This window comes from Crassostrea angulata, chromosome 9, assembly GCF_025612915.1.
Source record: "Crassostrea angulata isolate pt1a10 chromosome 9, ASM2561291v2, whole genome shotgun sequence".
Lineage (NCBI taxonomy): Eukaryota > Metazoa > Mollusca > Bivalvia > Ostreida > Ostreidae > Magallana > Magallana angulata.
In genome coordinates, this window is record NC_069119.1 from 36,739,489 (window position 1) to 36,765,837 (window position 26,349).

The following is a 26,349-nucleotide window of genomic DNA, read 5'->3' on the forward strand; positions in this document are numbered from 1 at the left end:
AAAGACGTTTTTGTCTATGAAAACAGAAATTGCATTAGTGACATGCGTTGATTTTGTCAGTGACGAGTTGCCGAATTCAATGTTGTGCAACGTGGAAACTGGGAATAAGTCTAAAGATATTCCCGAATTTTTAAGAGAGATGTATTTTGAAGGATGTGAAAATCGTACACCAGAGCAAGCAGAGAAATTTAAGCAGTTTTTACTTAATCGTAAATCTGCGTTTGCCGACCCCGAGATGCCTTTACAGCGATCAAATGTTGGAGAACATCAAATCAATTTGAATGATGAGAAACCATTTAGAGAACCTGTAAGAAGAGTACCTATATTCAAACGAGACATATTGGATGCGGAAATAAATAAATTAAAAACTGAAGGTTTGATTGAAGAATCAGTCCTTGGTCATCTCCCTTTGTACTTGTGCGAAAGAAAGACAAAACCTGGAGATTATGCGTGGATTATCGGCGCTCGAATGCTCCAACAATAAAAGATGCTTACCCCTTTTCCGAGAATTGCTGAAGATTTAGACGCATCATCTGGATCTAGTTGGTTTACATCGCTGGATCTTAATATGGCTTATCATCAAATTCCTATGCGAGACAGCGACAAGGAGAAAACAGCATTCGGAATCCCTCGTGGAGGATTGTATCAGTATACAGTCATGCCGTTTGGATTATGCAATGCCCCCCTGCTACTTTCCAGAGAGCGATAGAACATACCTTACGAGGATTGCAGTGGCATGTCGCAGTCCTGTATTTAGATGACATAATAGTGTATAGCAAAAATTTTGAGGAACATTTAAGAAACTTGAGTTTAGTATTTGATCGACTTGAAAATGCTAACTTGAAACTGAAAGCCAAGAAATGTAGTTTTTTTAAGCAGGAAGTGCTTTCTTAGGAAACATTGTTTCTAGAGAAGGAGTTAAAACAGACCCTAGTAAGACGAGAGCTGTTATGGATTGGAAAATTCCTCAGAGTGTAACAAGGTTGCGTAGTTTTCAAGGATTTGTGTCTTATTATAGACGATTCATCAAAGACTTTGCTAAAATTGCAAAGTGTCTTCACGGACTTACTAGCAATAACACTCCTTGGAACTGGACTGTAAAATGTGATGAAGCATTTATTCACCTTGAATCAACATTAGTGAGTGCACCAATTCTTAGTTATCCAGATGTGAATGGAGGACGCTTTATTCTGGATACTGATGCTAGCAATGATGCGATAGGAGCAGTATTGTCACAGATTCAGGACGGAAAAGAAAAAGTGATAGCGTACGGGAGTCGTACACTAACAAAATCTGAAAGGAATTATTGTATCACGCGACGAGAGATGTTAGCGCTCGTTTATTTTATCAAACATTTTAAACATTACTTGATTGGACGAGAATTTATCCTGAGGACAGATCATGGATCGCTAGTGTGGTTACATAAGTTTAAAGAACCGGATGGACAGATTGCTCGATGGCTTCAACAATTAGCTTCATATACTTTCTAGATTCAGCATAGACCAGGAAAAAGACACGGAAATGCAGATGGTTTGACTAGGATGAATATTAAAAATGGGAAGTGTAAACAGTGCACATTGAATGTGACAGAGGCGACGGATGAAGAAAAATACTATCACATAGAAGATTTGCGTATATCAACGAACGGAGAAGATGTTCAATCTTGTGATTATGTATGTGCTATTAAAACACTTTTCTAAGATCCGGATGAGATACCTATTGCCTGTTATTCAAGTGATACCGTACAACCACATAAGACGTCAAAGCGTGTTCCAAATCGTCCGTTACGAGCCAAACCCAAGGAACAGCCGGATAAATCACTGAGTTTATCAAGTATTAGAGAACATCAGTTAGACGACGGAAGTATATCACCCATTCTTAAGTGGAAAGAGGATTCGAACTTTACAAAGCCAGCTATAGATTCTATCTCAAGTTTAGGCTTTGAGAGCAAATTTTTATACTCTCGTTGGGAGTTGTTGACTGTGAACGAAGGGGTATTATGCTTTAAATGGATGGAATATAATGGTGAACGATTACAGATTATTGTTCCTCAGAAGTTACGTGATGTTGTAATGTGGAATTTCCATGACGCTGTAACTGCCGGACATTTAGGTGTACGACGCACCTTTGATAAGCTCATCAGAAGTAATTATTACTGGCCCCATTTAAGACGATATGTCCAGGATTACATTGCTTCTTGTGATATTTGTGAAGAAAGGAAAAACCCACATAGAAATAAGAGAAGCTATATAAAAAGTAATTTGAGCGGTGTTAAATTCGAGAGAATTGGAGTGGATATAGCTGGACCATTTCCTAAGTAAATGAATGATTTACATATATTATTGTGATCTCTATTTTACCAAATTCATGGAAATATTTCCCTTGAGAAACATTGACGCTGAAACAGTGGCAGAAACTTTGTTTAAAGGATGGATTAAACGCTACGGGTGCCCCCAAGAAATACATTCTGATCAAGGTGCTCAGTTCGAAAGTCAGTTATTCCGAGAGATGTGCAAAGTTTTGCAAATAAACAAAACCCGTACAACGTCGTATCATCCTCAATCCGACAGAATGATTGAAAGATTGAACAGAACTATCAAGGAAATCTTATCCAAGTACATTTCAGTGAATCAACCAGACTGGGATAAATTCATTGATGGAATTGTGTTTGCGTACAACAGTACAATACACGAGTCCACAGGAATGACGCCTTATAAAATGGTATTTGGTGAATAAATGACTTTACCTGTGAATCTTATATCAGAAAATTTGGATAGTGATGATATAACTGTGTACAAAAATGAAGCGGAATATGTGCGTCATTTAGAAAAATGTTTGTGTGAAATGTATGAAATTGTGAGAAGTGAAACTAAACAAAGTGCTTTGAGACAAAAACGCGTTTACGATCGAAATGTGCGTTATATTAATTATGAAATTTGAGATTTAGTTCGGCGAAGCCAGCCCAAAGTTACTGTTGGATGTAAAACAAAGTTAGCACGAAAATGGACAGGAGCCTGGCTTATTGTAAAGAGACTAAGTGATATACTGTTTCAATTAAACACTCCCAAAATTCAAAGTCCGTGGTCGTGCATTCCGACAATATCAAACCGTATAGAGGGAATAAACAATACCCGGCGAGAAGCGATACCGAATAAACAAGCGCCCAGCAGCAGAAGGTACCCGTCACGCATCGCCTCGCAACAGCCAGTGGACGGAGACAAACCCGTTTGAAGATGCCGCTTAACTTTCCACCCGGGGCCCCGTCAACAGCCGCCAGCCAATCAGATTCCGAATCAGAAGGAGGACCCAAAGACGAGACACCCCAGAATACCCCGACCCAGAAGATTGTTCAGACGAGACATGGACGGACTATACGAAAACCATTGCGATATAGAGAACATTAGAGACTATGAGATGTGAAATTTGTGGCCGGACTTTCTCCAGAATTAGTAATTTGAATTTGCATATTAAAGAGCAGCATAAGGATGAAATAGACTAGTTGAAGTGTAGTTTTTGCCAAAGAACAGTTGTGCGAAGCTTCAATTTGAAGAGACATTACAGAGTTATCCACAAACTAGGGGAAAAAGACCTGAAATGTGCCATGGAAGATAAAAAGTATACGGTCAACCGCTAGAGCTAGAGCTAGAGCTACGGAGAAGCGCGTAAACCTGTGTATGTGCTTAGTGATCAGTATGAAAACATATAGTCGGATGAGAATGAGACCACTTTCGCCATGAAGACAGAGGAATCTCCTGGAGCGTCTGATCATGCCCATAGTAATGAATGGAACTTCCTGGACGATGTGTCGGTAAGCTCCCTCGAGATTCCGTCGGACAGCTTTGTAAACGAACTTCTAGAAAATACAGAAGAAGACGCCGTTGATGAGCACACACCTGAAACAGAATACCGTTTACTCGACTCTTCCGCTAGTGACAGTGAAATGGACACTCACAGAGACGTTACTGTAACGAGATCTTCAGTTTGTTTTGTCATCAATAAAGTTACTACAACGCACCCAGATGAACGAACGGAAGTAAGCCGAACCTCACAAATCATCTATTCCGAGTACGTAAATCCCGAAGATGTGGACTTCCGAAGCGTGTTTAGTGAAATTGCGAAAGACGTTGCCGAGTGCTTGCGTAAAGGGAACATCCGGGAGATGAGAGGAGACTTTTCCGTGTAAATATTGAAATTGTAAATATGAACTGTTTGTAAATAACTATTTGTAAATTTTTGAACTTGTGTAATTTATTTGTGTGATATGTCTTATTTATTTGTTTATATGCTATTTAAGAAGAACACTGACGTTAGATATTTCTTTTATTTATATTTATTGCTTATAAATACCTTTTGTATGGAACCAAAAGTTAAGAGGGGGGAAGTTGTAACGCCATAAATTATATTCAGTTTAATTATTTTCATATATCATCATTCTATTTCATATGTTTATTTGTAAACCCGTTGCTCCCGAAGAGCAACCGATGTACCGTTATTATATAATGTGACCTGATTAAGGCGGCTGCTCTTAATGAGCAACCCTATGTGTATATAAGGGTGCGAGGGTCACAGAGCGATATAGTTAGAGTTAGACATGTTGTTATTATGTAGATATAATCAGTACTTCTTTTTGGATTTATTTTGTGACAATATCAAATATGGAAATAATGTAAATAAATTGCAAAATACAACTTGGACTTTTCACTCAAGAATTATACCCAAAGGAAGGATTTTTTTTTACAGTTATATGAATTAATAATGCCGTAACCGCTCGACGGCGCTACAGTTTACTCTCCTTGACTGACTGTCTATTATGACGTCATCTTGTTTTGGAGTCGCGAAGAGTTATTTATGTCATCATTTACGAATCAACAAATCAGAGGCGATTTTTTGAAATAGAGGGAATGTTCTCTAGATATTATTCCCAACCGGTCAATATAAAAAAAATAATGACCGGTCAATATTTTTTCGGACGAGCGAATATCACAGTTATTGACTATTCGTCTATATAGAGTTATATAGTGAGAATATCCTACTGAATATAACAATACATATTGTTTGGAATTATGCTCTCCTTTACTACATTGATGATATATTTTTTAAAAGGTTTAAAAGAATATCTATCAAATGGACAGTCCAAATTATGTGATCCGTTTATGTTTTACTCCTTAATATAAAATGTGAATCTTCATATTTCCCCTGGTAAGTTACATTGGCATTGCGATTGTCGCTTTCTCTTCACATAGTCTATACCTGATTGTTAAATTATATGCCAGTAATCGCGCTACGCTCTATAACGCATTGCGATATAACTAATTCAGACGAAACCCGTGTGATGTAAGCTGAAAAGTAATACCTTGGTAAAACCCACACTATCGATATACCAGGACTCATGATAATACTGTCCTCAGTTGTTACTGAAAATTAAAACTAAAGACAATTAATTCCACCAAATTGCGTATCAGTAATTGAAATAGTTCTGAGAAATTGCATGGATTCAGGCAATATTAAATAATTCTAGTCTCGTTCCACCAGATCGACGTTCGGCTATCGTCGTTAATATCCGACAAGCAAGAGAGATTTATGGAGACAGTCGAGCGTCTGGTTGAACAAGACTATATTGAACTCTAGCATAGGAATACATACAATGTCCAACTACAATTAATATTTAAATTGTTCGTACCATTTAAAATCTGACAATTTACAAGGTATCCATGGATAAGTTTCCTTGTAAACAAGTCTTAAGAATACACTACATGGAGTATATCGATTAGAACTGTATGTTGTCGGCGATGCTGATTTGTGCTTTGGCCCAAACACTGTTTCATTTCCGGTTTGCCAGAGTAACTGCATAGGAGAGTTGATTAAAATCAACTCCCAAAAACCAACATCCAGTTCTACCCGATACGGAAACAGGTACATTGGTTAAACAGGAGAAACAAATTTACATATTTCAACAGTACAAGCGTGTTTACTAGTGCATGTTAAAAGTGTCTACTGTCAAAATGATTACAAGCAATACTTTCTAATACCCTCGGAAAACCAACAAATAAAACCTGAATTGAAATGCAAAGACACATGCTCATTGTTTAGTTACTGAAATCATGCACTATACATCCCTTACATTATAATGCAGTTCATGGCCTTAACATGAGAGAGAGAAAGAAAGAAAGAAAGAGAGAGAGAGAGAGAGAGAGAGAGAGAGAGATATGCATTGGGGAATTCATATATTCATTTTTACACATAAAACATTGTCAGTAAAACGTATTTTATGAGAAACTTAAAGTTGGTTACACCTGCTTTAGAAAGCAATACCTTGGTCTGAAATATGAGCGAGAGGCGAACAAAGATTTCAAAAATACAAGCGTGTAAACCAGAGCATGTGAATTGTGAGGTAAATTTCATTGTTATAAGTTATGCGGAGAAATGAATTTTAAAGTACAAGCGTGAATTTGCAAGTTGTCAGTGTACGCATTAAATTAGCACCTTACCTAAGTTTGTTTTAGAAAGTCAACATTGATATGCACTACATTATCTTGTAAGTAGAAATGAGTTGTACTTGTTGAATATATGACATGAATATTAATCCAGTGAAAGTACTGATTGATTAAAAGAAATATTTGAACATACAAATGCATCCAGCTTGAACAAAACACTTTAAAAAATGTAACAATTATAAAGAGACCAATAGCGGTTGACAATTTTTCTGATAGACTGATAAAAATGACACTTCAGGGGTGAATGCGAATAAAAAAATAAATGATGACAAAATATCATTCCTTTTTATATTTGTAAATCAAATTCTTTTGGAAAAAACTTACATATATGTTATTTAAACTTTTCTTTCTACAAATTCTAGAATAAGTAAACTCCTTTTCACTCAACTTCCCTTTGACGAAATGTCATTAACTATTTCTCCCAACCCACTTCTCCTAATCAATTTATTTAAATTGTCAATGATTATCAATAACGACCCCTCATGCCCGCCCTTAAAATTACTAAGTAAATTAGTTTGTTCATTTCTTTAAAAATAATGGAGGTTTTCAGTTTTTTAAGAAATACCCCTGAGAAAAAAAAAACATGCATTTTTGAAATTGCTGTATAAACAACACATGTACAGTCAAACTTGTATTAAGCAGTCACCTGCGGGAGGCACCCAAAGTGACCTCTTAACAGAGGTGACCTTTGAATAGAGACTTGTGAATTTGCCAACATCAAATCCATTTTTAGAACAATTATTCAATTTTATTTCAATTATATACTTGATATTTAGCATAATGTATCAAAATGATAATAAAACAATTGATTTGATGTTTTTATAGTATCTATTATATTTACAAATAAGTAGAAATACACAACAATGCAATGTGCATGCAATTTTTATATTTCTTTAAATCATTCAAAAACGTCACTACGTGGTAAAACCTTGTTGCCGACATTTTCACAATTATAACACTAACACTATTTTCATGAGTACCGTATATCTAGAAAACAAACACTGTTAATACAAATCAACAATCACGTTTTTAACCGACCGTATCTGAACTCAAAATCATATTATTAAATCAAGCAATTTACTCTTGCCTCGCCGCGGACATTTTTGACACCTGTATATCATTCATGTTTATAAAACAAACATATTGTTAATACGTGTTTAAACAATTCACTTGATTCCCATTCCTATCTGATATGTCAATTATGTATTATAAATACATCGATTAATTTGGTTTCTCTCTCCTCAAGCGTATAATTATTGTTTACATTTATACCCGACATTTGGAAACCATGTTTAAAATCCCCGGGTGTAAATCATGTGACCGGCCAAAATGGCCGCTTAATGCATGTCGACTGTACTGTTTCGGATCAAAATACGATGACCGCTGACCGCGTTAGACAGGTGACCGCTCTTTAGAGGGCAATTATATAGGATTTTTCATCGGGAGGAAATAAAGTGACTGCATACGAAAGGTGACTGCTTAATAGGGGTGACCGCTACGGCAGTTTTGACTGTATTTGCTAAAATTCATGTAAACATGAAAAATTTCGAAGTGTTTAGTTGTCCAAACTTTTTTGACATGCGGGCAACTAAACATTGCGCTGCATGTAACGTAAACTGATTGACACAAAATTAACACAATTTGTAAAACAATGTTAGTTTCATATATGTCATGTAGTCTTAACTGATCTCTTATTGATGTCGTCACTCGAGTATGTATATGATAGAACGAAGAAAACAGGAGACACTGTTTGCATCTTTATTCCTTTGTTACGATGTTTTTAACATACATAATTATGATAACAATCTATGTTTAGAAAAAAAAATAATGTAATGAAGATGTTAACTTTAAACTATATTGAATATGAGAAAAAGACTGTTGATTCAGTGTACAAATTCCTGAATAACAAAATATTAGAAACAATGACACCGGTAGATAAAAGATGAAAGTAACAAATATACACACGAGTATCTCTCTTACCCTGATGCACTTATAATCATTATAAATTTACATAACAATGGATGTATATAATACAGTACTTCAACTACATTGAGTGCAATTTTTTTAAAGACAGACTCATCGCTTTTAATTTTTTTATTCTTAAAATATATTCTTCCTTAAACACACCTTTCGGTTTAAAGTCATTTGAAATATTCGCATCATTTTAGGTAAACAGGTGACGTATTCAGTCACTTCTAGAATATAGGCAGCAAGTATGATGTCTCGATATTTCAAAATAGAACTGAATGTAGAGAAGGGTGAGAAGAACCTATAATAACAGTGCACAGTTAAAGCATTATTTAAATATTAGGAATAAAAGGAGAGAGAGAGAGAGAGAGAGAGAGAGAGAGAGAGAGGATAGCAATATGAAAGAGAGATGTCCATTCAACCACCCTAATGTTTAATTATGCTAATAAAATGTCACAAAATTATGCATATGAAAACAAATATAATAATCATATTGAAAATTATAAAACATTGTTGTAAATTATTATAACAGAGTATGCGCAAAAGCATACATTTATCAGCAGTTTTACAGACCATAAATGTTATTAATTAAATTAAGAAAATTATATTATGCCACCGAATCATGCATATGAACACAAATATATTAATCATATTAGAATTTATAAAACTTTATTGTTAATCATAATTAACGACATTAAATGTTATTGATTGAATTAAGAAAATGATAACGCATGCTGGAATAGTTTATGCATCATATTTATCTAACCACTGCAATAGCTTTCAGGACACGGGCATGTTAAGGCTTCCCGATGGATTTTGTAGCGATATGTAGAACGTAAATTTGTCGGTACTCCATACGATATGACGTCATAATTAACTAAATTAATTAAAAATATGTATGATTGAATGTCATTAATCACCTGCGCCGATACGATTTAAATAGATCATTTGCATTATTAGGACTCGCTCATCACGTGATTACAAAGTACATATGACGTCACAAAAATTCATCCAATATAATGTTTAACATCGGTGTCAATAAATGTAACATAGATTTTAAGAAATACCCCCGGTCAAAGTATTTTTGCGATTATTCAAATAATATCGTTTTCCAGCCGTATTTCAGCATCGGGACGCCTTAACATTACTGCAGATGCCAATGATAATAGAAATTACTCGTTTTATTATAATGAAATTAATCCTTGATACGGGACTCAAAGTTACCCATAAATACTACTCTTGGTATTACATTCTTTTCATTAGCACATTACATATTGTTTAGAAACATTCTTTCTCTTAGTATATTGATGAAATATTCTTATTAAACAGTCAACGACATAAAGAGAGAGAACGGCATAGAGAGGCAAACAGCACAGAACTGAAGAAGGGCACATGATTTACAAAAACATGACAAAAAATTAGGTTTTGTTTGTATCAAAATCTTTGTCCGATACACAATTTACAAACACATTTCTGGACATAGTTTTAAGAGTCCATTTTTAATCCTTTACATTTACAAAGAAAATTAGAGTTGAAGCTTTTTGTTTAGCACGAAAACACACGACGTATTTAATTCATTGCAGATATAAAACTTTGAAATTAGGTTAAGAATGCAAAATCGCACCTACAACCCATTAACAAAATTCAGCCAACCGTTTAGCAAAAAGAAATATGACATGATAAAGATCTGAAATTAAAGAAGAAAGTCGGCTGTTTTAACTGGGTAAAAATATCACCGGGTATACGACTTAATAAAAGACTTGACACATAATATGGTAAAAAACAATAAATGGAAAGAAATAGAGAGAAAAAAGAGTTACGAAGTTTAGTTGAAATACAGCGAGATGAATTTCGAAGAATTCAGTACTACAAGTCAATTTCCTCTCTGAAAAATTGAAAACATTGAATAAAGATTGTAGGGGGGGGGGTGGTTGCAGATATCTGAATGATACGGAAGCGTATAAGTGCCACATATACACTTCACATTGTTTTTATTTTCTACACTTAAAGTGTAAATTTTACACTTTAATCTGTAAAATTCACAGTTTAATCTGTAAAATTGACATTTTAATCTGTAAATGTTACACTTTAATCTGTAAAATTCACACTTTAATCTGTAAAATTCACATTTTTATCTGTAAATTTCACACTTAAAAGTATAAAATTCACACTTTAAAGTGTAAAATTCACACTTTAAAGTGTAAAATTCACACTTTAAAGTGTAAAATTCACTCTTTGAAGTGTAAAATTCACACTTTAATCTGTAAAATTTACACTTTAAAGTGTAAAAGTCACACTTTAAAGTGTACAATTCACACTTTTAAGAGTAAAATTCACACTTTAAAGTGTAAAATTCACTCTTTAAAGTGTAAATTTTACACTTTACTCTGTAAATTTTACACATCTATCTGTAAAAATCACACATATATCTGTAAAATCACACATTAATCTGTGAAATACTATGTCAACACCACATTGCTGTTTTAATTAAATGTCCGACATTTCTCTGATCTTGCTTTAATAATAAACATTGCAATCGAGAAATGAGTTCTCATTAACAGTATTCAATTTTTCAAAAACTGAAACAGTTATAATTAAATTCTCTTAGACAAATGTATCAATGTCACATGGCAAAAAAATGTTCAACGCTAAGGGCTTTTTATAATGCAAGCCGTTTCTCTCGTCTCTTTCAATCAGATTAAAATTTTCACAAAAACTGAAAAAAGTTATTATTTAATGGACTGAAAACTAGCGATCACCACTTATTTATCTGACGGCCATCCACCACATAATTATATGGTGGCTGCAACATAAAATGTAGAATTATCTGTAACATTGTTTTGGGGTTTTTACTTTTTGTTCACTTTTATGCAAATACACAGTCTTCAAGCCTGCTAAATGTATACGAGACTTTTTTACTAGTTTAAAGCACCAATTGTATTCATTTGTATACAGTACAGTTTTATTTAATCAGGTTTTAATAGTACGTACACAACTCAAAATACTGAACGTACTAAATCGAGGTTTAGACAGAATGATACATGATGTATATTCTTTGAATGATCAGTAATTCAACACTATTTCTTATTTTTATTGTAAAATCATCATAAAAAAGTGTGGCAAAAAGCCGAGGCCTAAAACCACTTATATCTATTTGAAAAATCCACAGTTTTTTTTAAATACCACTGTGTAGTGATGTCCCTGTATTTAAGACAACGTTTCAAATATTTACTTAATAAACTATTTCAGTCAATAATGCTTCGATCAAACCATCGGAAGTGATAAATACTCTCCAATGTATGTGTATATATGAGCCAATTTTACAGGATTGTGTGTAAATTTAACACTTTTAAGTGTAAAATTTACAGATAAAAGTGTATATTTTACACTTTAAAGTGTGAAGTTAACAGATTAAAGTGTAAAATGTACAGATTAAAGTGTGAATTTTACACTTTAAAGTGTGAATTTTACAGATTAAAGTGTGAATTTTACAGATTAAAGTGTGAATTTTACAGATTAAAGTGTGAATTTTACAGATTAAAGTGTAAAATGTACAGATTAAAGTGAAAATTTTACAGATTAAAGTGTGAATTTTTAGATTTAAGTGTAAATTTTACAGATTAAAGTGTGAATTTTTCAGATTAAAGTGTAAAATTTACAGATTAAAGTGTAAAATTTACAGAGTAAAGTGTGAATTTTACACTTTAAAGTGTGAATTTTACAGATTAAAGTGTGAATTTTACAGATTAAAGTGTGAATTTTACAGATTAAAGTGTAAAATGTACAGATTAAAGTGAAAATTTTACAGATTAAAGTGTGAATTTTTAGATTTAAGTGTAAATTTTACAGATTAAAGTGTGAATTTTTCAGATTAAAGTGTAAAATTTACAGATTAAAGTGTAGAATTTACAGAGTAAAGTGTGAATTTTACAGATTTAAGTGTAAATTTTACAGATTAAATTATGAATTTTTCAGATTAAAGTGTAAAATTTACAGATTAAAGTGTGAATTTTACACTTTAAAGTGTAAATTTTACACATAAAAGTGTAAAATTTACCGAATAAAGTGTGAATTTTACACTTTAAAGTGTGAAATTTACAGATTAAAGTGTGATTTTTTCAGATTAAAGTGTAGAATTTACAGATTAAATTGTAAAATGTGCTGATTAAAGTGTGAATTTTACAGATTAAAATGTTAATTTTACAGATTAAAGTGTAAATTTTAAAGATTTTAGTGTAAATCTTACAGATTAAAGTGTAAAATTTACAGATTAAAGTGTAAAATTTACACTTTAAAGTATAGAAAATAAAAAAAAATGTATGTTAATGCAAAAAAAGTTATCAATTTACAAATAAGCTTAAAAAAAGACACCCATCCACCACCAATTTACACCATCCTTTGGATAGAAATTGTATTTACGGTCAAACTGTCGCTGTAGGTGTGATTCAATATGGTTTAGAAATAAAAAGACAATGTTACTCAAATCTGTAAAGAAAGACTCCGTGACTCTTATAAGCTTCATATAAAAGGAAAAAACCTGAACGTACTCCGACTTATGTCAATATTAGAGGGGAGGGGGGGGGGGGGTAGGTCGTGTCCATAATCACACACGTTTGCTTCATTTTGAATCTTACATTTACAATATTACAATAGGTGTTTTCAACCTGTTTCCGTTTTGCAATCTTCATTCTGCTGTTGTTTTTAGTGAGAAAGAAACGGGAATCAGTCAAAAATCGCTACATATTTAAGATATTTAGAGTATTCTTAGAAAATAGAATATACGTAATAAAACGAAAACAGTTTTTGGAAAGCTATCGACCTATATTTTCTTAATAAATGATAAATATTTAATCGCTCTATTTGAACTGAAACATGCTTGTTAATCAACAACATGTTATTCGTATCTACTTTTAGTATAACTGTATATGTTTCGAAAAAAGATAATATAATGAAGACGTTCACTTTAAACTACAGTGAATATGAGAGAAAAACTCCTTTGCTTCAGTGTACATATTCCAGTATAACAAATTATTAGAGAAAAATGACACTGGTACATAAGAACATATTCATAACAAATAACCCACGGGTATGTTTCTTTCTCTGTTGCACTTATCAACATTTTAGATTTGCATAGCAATATATATAATTTATACACTACTATAACTACATAAAGCAAATATTTTTGGGGGGATGAAATAATTGATTTTGTTTTGTTATTCTTAAAATTATTTCTCCTTACACACGCCTATCGGCTTACAGTTCGCTTGTTGTCATTCCAATTATTCGCGTCATCGTAGGTAAACAGTTGTCGTATTCCGTCACTTCAACTTCTAGAATGTAGGACAGCCAGTCCGATGTCTCGACATTTCAAAATAAAGTTGAATGAAGGGGAGTGTGAGAAGCAACTATAATTTCAGTGCACGGTTAAAACAAAATAAAAATATATGGAAATAAATAAAAGGACAGGAGATAAAGAGAAAGAAAGAAAGAAAGAGAGAGAGAGAGAGAGAGAGAAGAGATAGCAATATGGAAGAGAGATATCCATTTAACGAACTTAATATTCAATTATTCTAATAAAATGTCACCAAATTATGCATATGAAAACAAATATATTAATCATATTGAAATTTATAAAAACTTTATTCTTAATTATAATTGCGTGGACCCTGAGGTAGGGGGAACCAGGCTTGCTTACGTGTATCTGAATCGGGATCGGGATTTCATGCCATATGCACATGTTCAAAGGAGCTACATTTTTGGTAAGTTGTCAGTGAACAGTACAGAAGCATACTGAATTATTCCTTTTAAAGAAATGATCGGCATGTGATATGAACTATCAGCATCATAGAATACGTTAATGTTATGCCGAAACTACAACATGCATTAGAAAATAGTAACTCGAATATGTGTAGACCAACTTGTGATGTACCAGCAACATAAACTTGATCGAGGAAGGGAGGATTTGTAACACATTCCACAAAAGGAGTGGTCTTGTTATCAAGTTTTGCTTGAAGTTTGTGGATTTGATCAAACATTATGTTGATATCATTCATAGTCATGTCCGTGTGCACTGCTGTATCCTGGACGTACACATCAGTAGAATCTGGTGATGTACCAGCAACATAAACATGATCGATGAAGGGAGGATTTGTAACACATTCCACTCTCTTCACACGTTCACACCTGGACAAATTTAATTTTATAATGAGAATAGATAAAGTAATACAGCAGGTTATAATCAATGAATGGTAACACTTTTTCTATTTTTTGAAACTCGAAGCTTAAATTCAGAATTGAATAAATATATCAAAAGTCAGGTATAAAAATATGAAGTTTTTTTCTACTCATTTATATTGCAATTTAAAAAATTGAATAACAGTTGAAATATGTATGTTAACAGGCTAGAACGCATGTTTTTAATTGATAAGTAATTACACTCAGATCTATAATGAGTGGTGTTGATTTCATAATCCTCAGCAACGTTGTTTTCTTCATAATGACGAAGAAGTACATATTATGTATGCCACTATTGCTATCTGTTGAAGTTTCCTAATCATCACTTATATCATCTGTCATCTGGATAACGTTGCTGGTTTTCTTGTTATAACAATTTCATTTTAGAAAAAGGATAGCTAGGATTTTAACAATCAAGAATTAAATAATAGTGTTAAACAAACTTCACATTAACAAGCAGAGACAATCCTAAGCATTTGACGTGAAAACAGCTGAATGTATACTCATCACATTCTATAGATAAACACTGAACTTGAAAAAAATCATAAACTTTTATATGTAAAAAGAAAGAACTGTCGTCTGCTCATTAAATTCGCCAATATTCAACAGTCCATATTATCTTATTATGAGTTACCGGTATTCATTAACAGATATACCTAGTATAAGACGATTTCTTGAAATTGTTGTATGGAAATAAATTTTAATGTTGGAGTATTTGAGCCGGGCTCAAAATGGCAAGAACCAATTTTTGTATATTCGTTTGGCACCCAAGACTTCTCCCGTCTGATGAGCCTTATCCATTGGTTTCATCTTCTTTGGTCTGACTTTTTAGACAAATAAAAAAAAGTAACATATTTAATGTGTGGATATTTATCCAAATCTTGTAGTTTTCTTGTTGAAGATGTGCATTCTGGCACGCAGCAGCGATAAACCGGCATAGGTGTCAATATAAACAAATCTGTCCCACCTTCTGGTTTACTCCGAGACAAAATCTACCTCCGCGCGCGAAGAGCTACATCAAGGGAGGCTATCTCGAAAAAGACATATTAACGTTACGTCATATTTCACCAAATTATATTAATCTGCCCTGCAAAAGAGCAGTACCACAGTTACCGTGAAAGGGTCTATAGTAATCAACAATATATATATCAACATACCATGTGGACCTTTATTAATTTTAGAAAGAGTTATAAACTGTAAAATTGGTTGTAAAAATCCATTTTTTAAGCATTTTAAGCATTTCCTGTATGAATACTATGCTGTGGCCATATTTAAAATTCATGTTTCACATGTGTTTTGATCTGATAATCTGGAATATATCTGCAAACAAATCATTTGTAGTTATTCGAATTCTGTCAACTTATTAGTCAAAGTTTTCAAATATATGTGATTAAAAAAAGGATTTCCATAATAAGGCTGATGTGTTATTTAAAGTTTACATGTAGTTAACAGTCTCATTCAAGGTAGAAGTAACTGATCCAGTTTTGGAAAAACATTAATAAATGTGGTATAGTATGAACATAAATTGTATTTAATTATGATACAGCAGTAATTTATTCAGGTAATCACTCATAATTCTATCAATGGTATAGGTTGGGTGAATTGACTGACATCTGTATACATTACATTCAAACTGTGATTTACTAGATTAGAGGTAACCTCCTCTGACACTACTGAATCTGAGGTTAACCTTGGTAATGTTGATCATTTTTAATCACATTTTATTCAGTTGATCCCTCTCTATTCTTTCAGTTATAGTATAAATTGATGAATTGATCGTGGATTATCTGTGTAGATACAAATTTGAAGGTTGATCGAGCTTTCTGGGAGTTTTGGGGCACTACCGATTTTAATTAAACAGTCTCGCTGAGTTATTTTCCTTTTTTAACAAATACAAATGTACCTAAACCAAGCCAGGTTTTTAATAAATGTACAATTTATACTTCGTTTCTTAAATCATTTTATTTATGTTTTACTTGTTTAATTGAGCTAGAAATGCACAGAGTAACATTAATCTCCATTATTACAAAACAGTTCCAAACACACAAGTTTGATAACGATTAGTGTGTTAGTAAGTCTCTCTCTCTCTCTCTCTCTCTCTCTCTCTCTCTCTCTCTCTCTCTCTCTCTGTACATTTGTTTTCCTATGTTTTAATTGAAATTTGCTGTATAATATTACTTTGTGTTATACATGTACTGGTTTGTAGAATTGTGTGGTCTCTTTATAGGTTTTAAGCGTATGAGACACGGAGATATAGTGGATGAAGTCAAGAAAAACAATATACATAATTATGCGGTATAGTATTCATGAATTTTTCATATATATGAATTTTTATAACGCAGCTTATCTTTTTGTTTCTTGGTCACTCAGGAGACCTTTTGCTATCACTCGTCTGTCGTTGTGTGTCATTCATAGACATCATAGTATACAGCTCTTAAATAGGTATGAGGGTAGTAGTCATTGTGTTAGCCCTGGGGTAGGAACTGTTGTCCCGAGACCATAGGCCAAGGTCAACATCAATTTCCTACCAAGGTATTGACAAAATAAATATTGCCATCATCCTTATTTAAGGTCTATTTTGTGAAACAAAGGAAAAATATATCTTTGTGGTAATGTCAGGGCAAGGATATTGTCAAATTATCTTCCCCAGGGACAGTCAAATACTCATCCTGGGTAATGGGGAAAGCCAGTCATAGGCCACAGTCAAATACTCAGATAGGATAAGGAGGAAAGCAAGCAGTCATAGACCACAATCAAATACTCATCCCGGGTAAGGGAGAAAGCCAGTTATAGGCCACAGTCAAATTCTCAGCATGGGTAAGGGGGAAAGTCATTCATAGGCTACAGTCAAATAACCAGCCAGGGTAAGGGGGAAAGCCAGTCATAGACCACAGTCAAATACTCAGCTAAGGAAAGGGGGAAGCTGGTCGTAGGCCACAGTCACAAATACTCAGCCAGGGTAAAGGGGAAAGCCGGTCATTGGCCACTGTCAAATACTCAGCCAGTGTAAGGGGGAAAGTCATTCATAGGCCACAGTTATATACTCAGACAGGGTAATAGGGAAAGCTAGTCATTGGCCGCAGTCAAATACTCAGCCAGGGTAAGGGAAAATTCCAATCATAGGCCATAGTCAAATACTCAGCCAGGGTGAGGGGAAAACCAGTCGTTGGCCACAGTCATATACTCAGCCAGGGTGTGGGAAAAGCTGGTCATTGGCAACAGTCAAATACTCAGCTAGAGTAAGGGGGGAAGTTATTTATAGACGATAGTCAAATACTCAGCCAGGGTAATACGGAAAGCCAGTCCTTGGCCACAGTCAAATACTCAACCAGGGTAAGGTGGAAAGTCATTCAGAGACCACAGTCAAATACTCAGCTAGGGTAATGGGGAAAGTCATTCATAGACCACAGTCATATACTCAACCAGGGTAATAGGGAAAGCCAGTCATAGGCCACAGTCAAATACTCAGCCAGAGTAAGGAGGGAAACCAGTCATAGACAACAGTCAAATACTCAGCCAGGGTAAGGGGGGAAGCCATTCATAGACCACAGTCAAATACGCAGCCAGTAGAACCAGTACATGTTTATAAGAGCATGTCATAGAGAGTGAGAGGGCATAGAAAGAAAGTGGGTACATGTTTATCAGAGACAGTCTCTCAATCCCTTTTTCCCCATTTCTCTCTCTCTCTCATTATCTGCTAACTCTCATTATCTGCTCTCTCTCTCTCTCTCTCTCTCTCTCTCTCTCTCTCTCTCTCTCTCTCTCTCTCTCTCTGAGAAAGCAAGCATGTATGAAAGCAGAGAAATTTTGAGAATGGGTGTAGAATGAAAGAAGAAATGAGAAACAAACTAAGCAAGAAAATTGTGTTTAAAATGCAATATTAGCAAGGTAATTATTTTAGGTGGGGGAGATGGAATTCCTCTCCCCCACATCAGAGAGACAGAAAATACTTGTCTGGAAAATGTTCTAGAGAGTGAGAAAAGGATAGAAAGAGAGATAGAAAGAAAACAAGATTACATGTTTAACAGAGGTCAGAGAGAGAATGAGAGAGAGAGTGCTCTTGCTCTCTCTCTCTCTCTCACTCTCTCTCTCTCTCTCTCATGTCAATCATATTCTTTTTGTGCCATTTCTTTAACAATTCGAGTCTTTTTGTAACCAGAGCCATATTGATGAATCATTATATATATGAATCATTATTATTTTTGTAGGAATGATATATTATTACATTAAAGAAACATACTTTAAATGAAAACATTTGATAAAAAATGTGATAGTTATATGTGGATAGAATGTGGTTGACTTCATTTAAAATACTTTATTTTTTATTGAACAGGTTGTGATTTTGAGATCTAGCCCCTACACACAATGGAAACAGCAAGTACTCCATGTAAAGTACATCAGTGTTCTAAGTGTCCGGGGGACACAGAGTACTATTGTGTATCGTGTCCATGTGATCTGTGTCCCCAGTGTAAAGAGAACCATGTAAAAGACCTCCAAACAATTGACCACGATGTTGTGTCACACCGTGATAAGATCAACTACATCCCAACACAAGAGATCTGTGTGAGACATCCTAGCCATGTTTATAGAAAGTACTGTGAACCGTGTCAAGTTCCTGTCTGTTACCACTGCACACAACATAGAAATCACCAACAATTAGTTATTACAACATCCTATAACAAAACGCGACAACAACACAGAGGAACCATTCACACCATCAGAAGTGAGGCTCTCTTTTACAGACCTGTTCTCCTGCCACGAATAAAAACTGATTTCAAAACCTGTCGCACAGAATTCTCTCTCTATCATTCAGAGATGTTAACAAAGGCCCAGACACTGAATCATCTCATTGACTATATACAAAACGATTTCATGTGTAATGTGTTCTGTGACTTTGATTTCAAACACAGATGTTTAAAACAGAAGAAAGAAATGATCGTACGTATTGTCAGCCTACAGAGATATTTATACATATATGAACAGAGGAGAGTAATCAGACCGCTACAATTCCTCTCCTCCATAAAGGCAGCCCTCCCCCAGATACATCCTATACTCCACACCAGCCGGCTCTCCATGACTGAGTCACTCAACAAGGAGGATGTGATGGAGTCACTGAGTATCCAAATCACAGAGAGAGGAAACCGACGCGTAGGAAACCAGTGTCTGCTGAAGCTGACGTCTGTTCCTGAGTTCCATCAATCTCTCACAGTGACAGGTGTTGGTCGTTGTTTTCACATTTCCTGTGTGACATCAGACCGGGTCTGGGTCAGTAATTGGAACAATCTCATCTTGACAGACACAACAGGTGTCCCTCTACATCGTGTGAAGGATTCATGTATTTGTTATGATAGAGGATTTCACACTGTGAACACTGAGAGTGAACTGATTTATATAGATAGGAATTATAACATCAACAAACTGTCAAAGGATATGAAAACAACCACCACATTTATGGAGAGAACAGACTCTACATGGGAACCATGGTGTGTGTACTGGTCCCCGTCCACTGGGGATCTACTGGTCGGGATGCATGACAAACATACAGGCAAGGTAACCCGGTACAACCAGAGCGGACAACAGACACAAACCATACAACATGACAACACAGGACGGGGACTGTATAGTGTACCTCGCTATATAACAGAAAACAACAATGGGGATGTCGTGGTGTCTGACTATTACAGTGGGACTGGTGCTGTAGTGGTGACAGAGCATGGAGGAAGACATCGTTTCTCCTACACAGGACGTCCATCAGGATCAGGACTAGAGCCACTTGGAATCTGTACTGACGCGCTGTCACACATCCTGGTGTGTGATGATAAAACCATAACAGTACATATGTTAGATAAGGACGGTCACTTCCTGTCACATCTACTGACAATATCACAAGAGATGGGTAGACCTCACGGCCTGAGTTATGATGTCAACATTCACCGTCTCTGGGTTGTATCACGGGTGGACAACATCGTGTGTGTCTACAGGTGTATCACCAGACAGGACGCTCTGACAGGTAAGTTTGAGTCATTATCATTGATGTAGTATATATGTGTTAGGTATCATACATGTTTCAATGAGATCTAAGTATACCTTTATCATTTTTGTTTTATCACACAAGTCATGTTAAATTGTTAATTCAGTGTATATCTATTTCATTGTGATTGTAATTCATATATTAGTTATATATCAATGTAATTGTTATTCATTATTACAAGTATGTACATGTTAACATAATACATATTATGTAGTTTATTACTCAAACTTATTTAAACAAGAAGATGCAAACATTATCATGGATATATATGAAAATAAGTTATACAAGAGGAATTAATTTTAAGTAGTTAAATAGTTTGATAATTGTTTCTTCAGAGTAATGAATGAACTTAATATACTCCATGTAACAATACAGGATTAGAACTCTATGTTTGATGTTTGTAGATCAAAGTCGTGTAATGGAGTTACTGAGTGGAATCCCAACCCCTGGGACAGATTCACCACAGAAAGGAAACCAGTGTCTGCTGAAACTGATGTCGCCCGCCGAGTTACTACACTCTATCACAATGACAGATGTTGTTCGTTGTTGTCACATTTCCTGTGTGACATCAGACCGGGTCTGGGTCAGTGATGGATTAAAACTCATCTTGACAGACACAACAGGTGTCCCTCTACATCGTGTGGAGGATTCATGTAGTTATGATATCTACCTCTTATTTCAGGCAGGATTACACACAGTGAACAGTGAGAGTGAACTGATTTATATAGATAGGAATTTTAACATCAACAAACTGTCAAAGGATATGAAAACAACCACCACCCGATTTATAGAGAGAAAAGACTCTGCATGGCAACCACGGTGTGTGTACTGGTCCCCGTCCACTGGGGATCTACTGGTCGGGATGTGTTATAGATATACAGTGACAGGCAAGGTAACCCGGTACAACCAGAGCGGACAACTGACACAAACCATACAGAACGACAACACAGGGCGGGGACTGTATAGTAGACCTTGGTACATAACAGAGAACAACAATGGGGATGTCGTGGTGTCTGAAATTTTGTCTGGTGCTGTAGTGGTGACAGAGCATGGAGGAAGACATCGTTTCACCTACACAGGACCTCCATCAGGATCAGGACTAAGGCCACGTGGAATCTGCACTGACGCGCTGTCACACATCCTGGTGTGTGATGGAATAACCAAAACAGTACAGATGTTGGATAAAAACGGTCAGTTCCTGTCACATATACAGACAAAATCACAATATATTGATGTACCATGGAGCCTGAATTATGATGTCAACACTCACCGTCTCTGGGTCGGGGAGAAAAACAAGGTGTGTGTCTACAGGTATCTCACCAGACAGGACGCTCTGACAGGTAAGTCTGAGTCATTATCCTTCACATTAATTAGATATAGATAACTAAGACACACAGTCCGTGTTAATTATCAGTCAATAAGATACATGTAAGACATGTTTATATGTGTGATTGTTTATCAATATAAACAGCTCATTGTTACAGGGTTAGCTGTATCTACCAGTCAATGGGATTAATTGTTTATTATCTAAAATAAATAGAAATTATCCTTGTCATAAATGTATTTCATGATAAGATGTGCAGTCAGATGTTCTTCTAATTAGTTAATTAATTTGTGATTGGTTTTGTTACGAGTACATATGGATGGAATTTATTTAATTCAATACATAACTATTAAATTATATGTCAATGTAATTAGGTTATTCATATTTGTAAATGTAGCTCTGTCTTTATTTAATTTTATGTGTAGTTGCATACAAATCGTTACATATTCTGTATGATTTAGATCAATTAACAGCTAATTAATGACTTGTTGTAGATGAACACAGACCCCGTCCTGATGGGCATGCCATAGACCCCGTCCTGCTGGGGATGCCATATTTAGCTCAACATCAGTCGTAGAATGGAGATATCTTAGATATTGACAGGTTGTAAATGTTTCTGTAAAAATCTAGTCTGCTCTCAAAACCACACATGTTGTTTGTCAATTTGTTCAACATCTGCAGCTGAAATCGACCTGTGTATAATTCACATGGACTGTAATACTGACTTCACACTTTGTGATCATCAAAATATGGCTGACTGTTGCTTTATATGAAATTGAATGTGATGAAAATGGATTGCAAAGATAAATTGAATGATAATTATTAATTAATTTATATTATTTAGTCTTTAGGTTATATTATTGTTCTTTTTTTCATCATTAGATATGATGAATGCTAATGAATACAAACATCGGGATTACTGACCATGGTTTTCAATTTTAAGTATTCAACACAGTGTATGGTGGAATCAAGCAAAATATTTCCTGAACAGATGGATACCAGTATCTTATTGAGTGATGTAATGGACCATGTGTTTATAGCTCTACACAAATTTATTAAGTGATGTAACAGACCGTGTGTTTATAGCTCTATACAAACTTATCCCGTGATGTAACAGACCATGTGTTAATAGCTCTACACAAATTTATTCAGTGATGTAACGGACCGTGTGTTTATAGCTCTACACAAACTTATTCAGTGATGTAATGGACCGTGTGTTTATCCTTATTCAGTGATGTAACAGACCATGTGTGTTTATAACTCTACACAAACGTATTCAGTGATGAAACAGACCGTGTGTTTATAACTCTAGTCTTTTTACAAAAACTTATTCAGTGATGTAACGGACCATTTGTTTATAATTCTACACAAACTTATTCCGCAATGTAACAGACCGTTTGTTTATAGATATACACAAACTTATTTACAGTGATGTAACGGACCGTGTGTTTATAACTCTACACAAACTTATTCCGTGACGTAACGGACCGTGTATTTATTACTCTACACAAACTTATTCCGTGATGTAATGGGTCGTGTGTTTATAACTCTACAAAAACTTATTCCGTGGTGTAACGGACCGTTTGTTTATAGCTCTACACAAACTTATTCCGTGATGTAACGGACCATGTGTTTATAGCTCTACACAAACTTATTCAGTAACGTAATTGGCGGTGTGTTTATAACTCTACACAAACTTATTCCGTGGTGTAACGGACCGTATGTTTTTAACTCTTCACAAACTTATTCCGTGATGTAACGGACCGTGTGTTTATAGCTCTTCACAAACTTATTTCGTGATGTAACGGACCGTGTGTTTATAGCTCTACACAAACTTATTCTGGGATGTAACGGACCGTGTGTTTATAACTCTACACAAACTTATTCCGTGATGTAACCGACCATTTGTTTATAATTCTACACAAACTTATTCCGCAATGTAACAGACCGTTTGTTTATAGATATACACAAACTTATTTACAGTGATGTAACGGACCGTGTGTTTATAACTCTACACAAACTTATTCCGTGACGTAACGGACCGTGTATTTATTACTCTACACAAACTTATTCCGTGATGTAATGGGTCGTGTGTTTATAACTCTACAAAAACTTATTCCGTGGTGTAACGGACCGTTTGTTTATAGCTCTACACAAACTTATTCCGTGATGTAACGGACCATGTGTTTATAGCTCTACACAAACTTATTCAGTAACGTAATTGGCGGTGTGTTTATAACTCTACACAAACTTATTCCGTGGTGTAACGGACCGTATGTTTTTAACTCTTCACAAACTTATTCCGTGGTGTAACGGACCGTGTGTTTATAACTCTACACAAACTTATTCCGTGATGTAACGGACCGTGTGTTTATAGCTCTACACAAAGTTATTCCATGATGTATTGGACCGTGTTTTAATAGCTCTACAAAGACGTATTCAGTGATGTAACGAACCATGTGTTTAAAGCTCTACACAAACTTATTCAGTGATGTGATGGACCGTGTGTTTATACTTATTCCGTGATGTAACGGACCGTGTGTTTATAGCTCTACACAAACTTAATTACAGTAATGTAACGGACCGTGTGTTTATAGCTCTTAACACACTTATGTACAGTGATGTAACGGAACGTGTTTATAGCTCTACACAAACTTATTCAGTAATGTAATTTCCGGTGTGTTTATAACTCTACACAAACTTATTCCGTGGTGTAACGGACCGTTTGTTTATAACTTTTCACAAACTTTTTCCGTGATGTAACGGACCGTGTGTTTATAGCTCTACACAAACTTATTCAGTAATGTAATTGGCGGTGTGTTTATAACTCTACACAAACTTATTCCGTGGTGTAACGGACCGTATGTTTTTAACTCTTCACAAACTTATTCCGTGATGTAACGGACCATGTGTTTATAACTCTACACAAACTTATTCCGTGATGTAACGGACCGTGTGTTTATAGCTCTACACAAAGTTATTCCATGATGTATTGGACCGTGTTTTAATAGCTCTACACAGACGTATTCAGTGATGAAACGAACCATGTGTTTAAAGCTCTACACAAACTTATTCAGTGATGTGATGGACCGTGTGTTTATACTTATTCCATGATGTAACGGACCGTGTGTTTATAGCTCTACACAAACTTAATTACAGTAATGTAACGGACCGTGTGTTTATAGCTCTAAACAAACTTATTAACAGTGATGTAACGGAACGTCTGTTTATAGTTCTACACAAACTTATTCAGTAATGTAATTGCCGGTGTGTTTATAACTCTACACAAACTTATTCCGTGGTGTAACGGACCGTTTGTTTATAACTTTTCACAAACTTTTTTCGTGATGTAACGGACCGTGTGTTTATAGCTCTACACAAATTTATTCAGTAATGTAATTGGCGGTGTGTTTATAACTCTACACAAACATATTCCGTGGTGTAACGGACCGTGTGTTTATAGCTCTACACAAACTTATTAAGTGATATAACGGACCATGTGTTTATACTTATTCAGTGATGTAACGGACCATGTGTGTTTATAGCTCTACACAAACTTATTCCGTGATGTAACGGACCGTGTGTTTATAAGTCTAGTCTGCTTTACACAAACTTATTTACAGTGATGTAACGGACCGCGTGTCCATAGCTATACACAAACTTATTCCGTGATGTAACGGACAGTGTGTTTATAAATCTAAACAAACTTATTCTGTTGGTTAACGGACTGTGTGTTTATAGCTCTAGCTACAGAGACTTATTCAGTGATGTAACGGACCGGGTGTTTATAGCTCTACACAAACTTATTCAGTAATGTAATGGACCGTGTGTTTATAACTCTACACAAACTTATTCCGTGATGTAACGGACCGTGTGTTTATAGCTCTACGCAAACTTATTCAGTGATGTAATGGACCTTGTGTTTATACTTATTCAGTAATGTAACAGACCATGTGTGTTTATAACTCTACACAAACTTATTCCGTTGTGTAACGGACCCTGTGTTGATAACTCTTGTTTGCTTTACACAAACGTATTCAGTGATGTAACAGACCGTGTGTTTATAGCTCTACACAAACTTATTCCGGGATGTAACGGACCGTGTGGTTTATAGCTCTACACAAACTTATACCGTGATGTAACGGACCGTGTGTTGATAACTCTTGTCTGCTTTACACAAACTTATTCAGTGATATAACAGACCGTGTGTTTATAACTCTACACAAACTTGTTCAGTGATGTGACGGACCGTGTGTTTATAGCTCTACACAGACTTATTCCGTGATGTAACGGACCGT

General features: G+C 35.0%; 1 protein-coding gene and 2 pseudogenes across 1 annotated transcript; 2 read left to right on the top strand and 1 right to left on the bottom strand.

Moving 5' to 3' along the window:
* The first annotated feature begins 3,147 nt into the window (after nucleotides 1-3,147).
* LOC128162555 (histone-lysine N-methyltransferase MECOM-like) lies at nucleotides 3,148-4,183 on the top strand (annotated as a pseudogene).
* Nucleotides 4,184-10,858: 6,675 nt separating this feature from the next.
* LOC128162318 (uncharacterized) lies at nucleotides 10,859-15,634 on the bottom strand (annotated as a pseudogene).
* A 3,427-nt stretch (nucleotides 15,635-19,061) lies between these two features.
* Nucleotides 19,062-22,567, top strand: LOC128162550 (uncharacterized). Its single transcript, XM_052825788.1, has 4 exons — nucleotides 19,062-19,288; nucleotides 19,340-20,706; nucleotides 21,132-22,057; nucleotides 22,556-22,567. Exons 1-4 carry the CDS (start codon nucleotides 19,062-19,064, stop codon nucleotides 22,565-22,567), a joined length of 2,532 nt encoding a protein of 843 aa, XP_052681748.1.
* The last annotated feature ends 3,782 nt before the right edge of the window (nucleotides 22,568-26,349 follow it).

Excerpts from the sequence above, each read along its gene's own strand:
- LOC128162550 (XM_052825788.1), top strand. The coding sequence starts at position 19,062 with ATGGAAACAGCAAGTACTCCATGTAAAGTACATCAGTGTTCTAAGTGT. Across the intron at positions 19,289-19,339 it reads CCTAGCCATGTTTATAGAAA|AAATCACCAACAATTAGTTA; the intron begins GTACTGTGAACC and ends CACACAACATAG. Across the intron at positions 20,707-21,131 it reads CAGACAGGACGCTCTGACAG|ATCAAAGTCGTGTAATGGAG; the intron begins GTAAGTTTGAGT and ends TGATGTTTGTAG.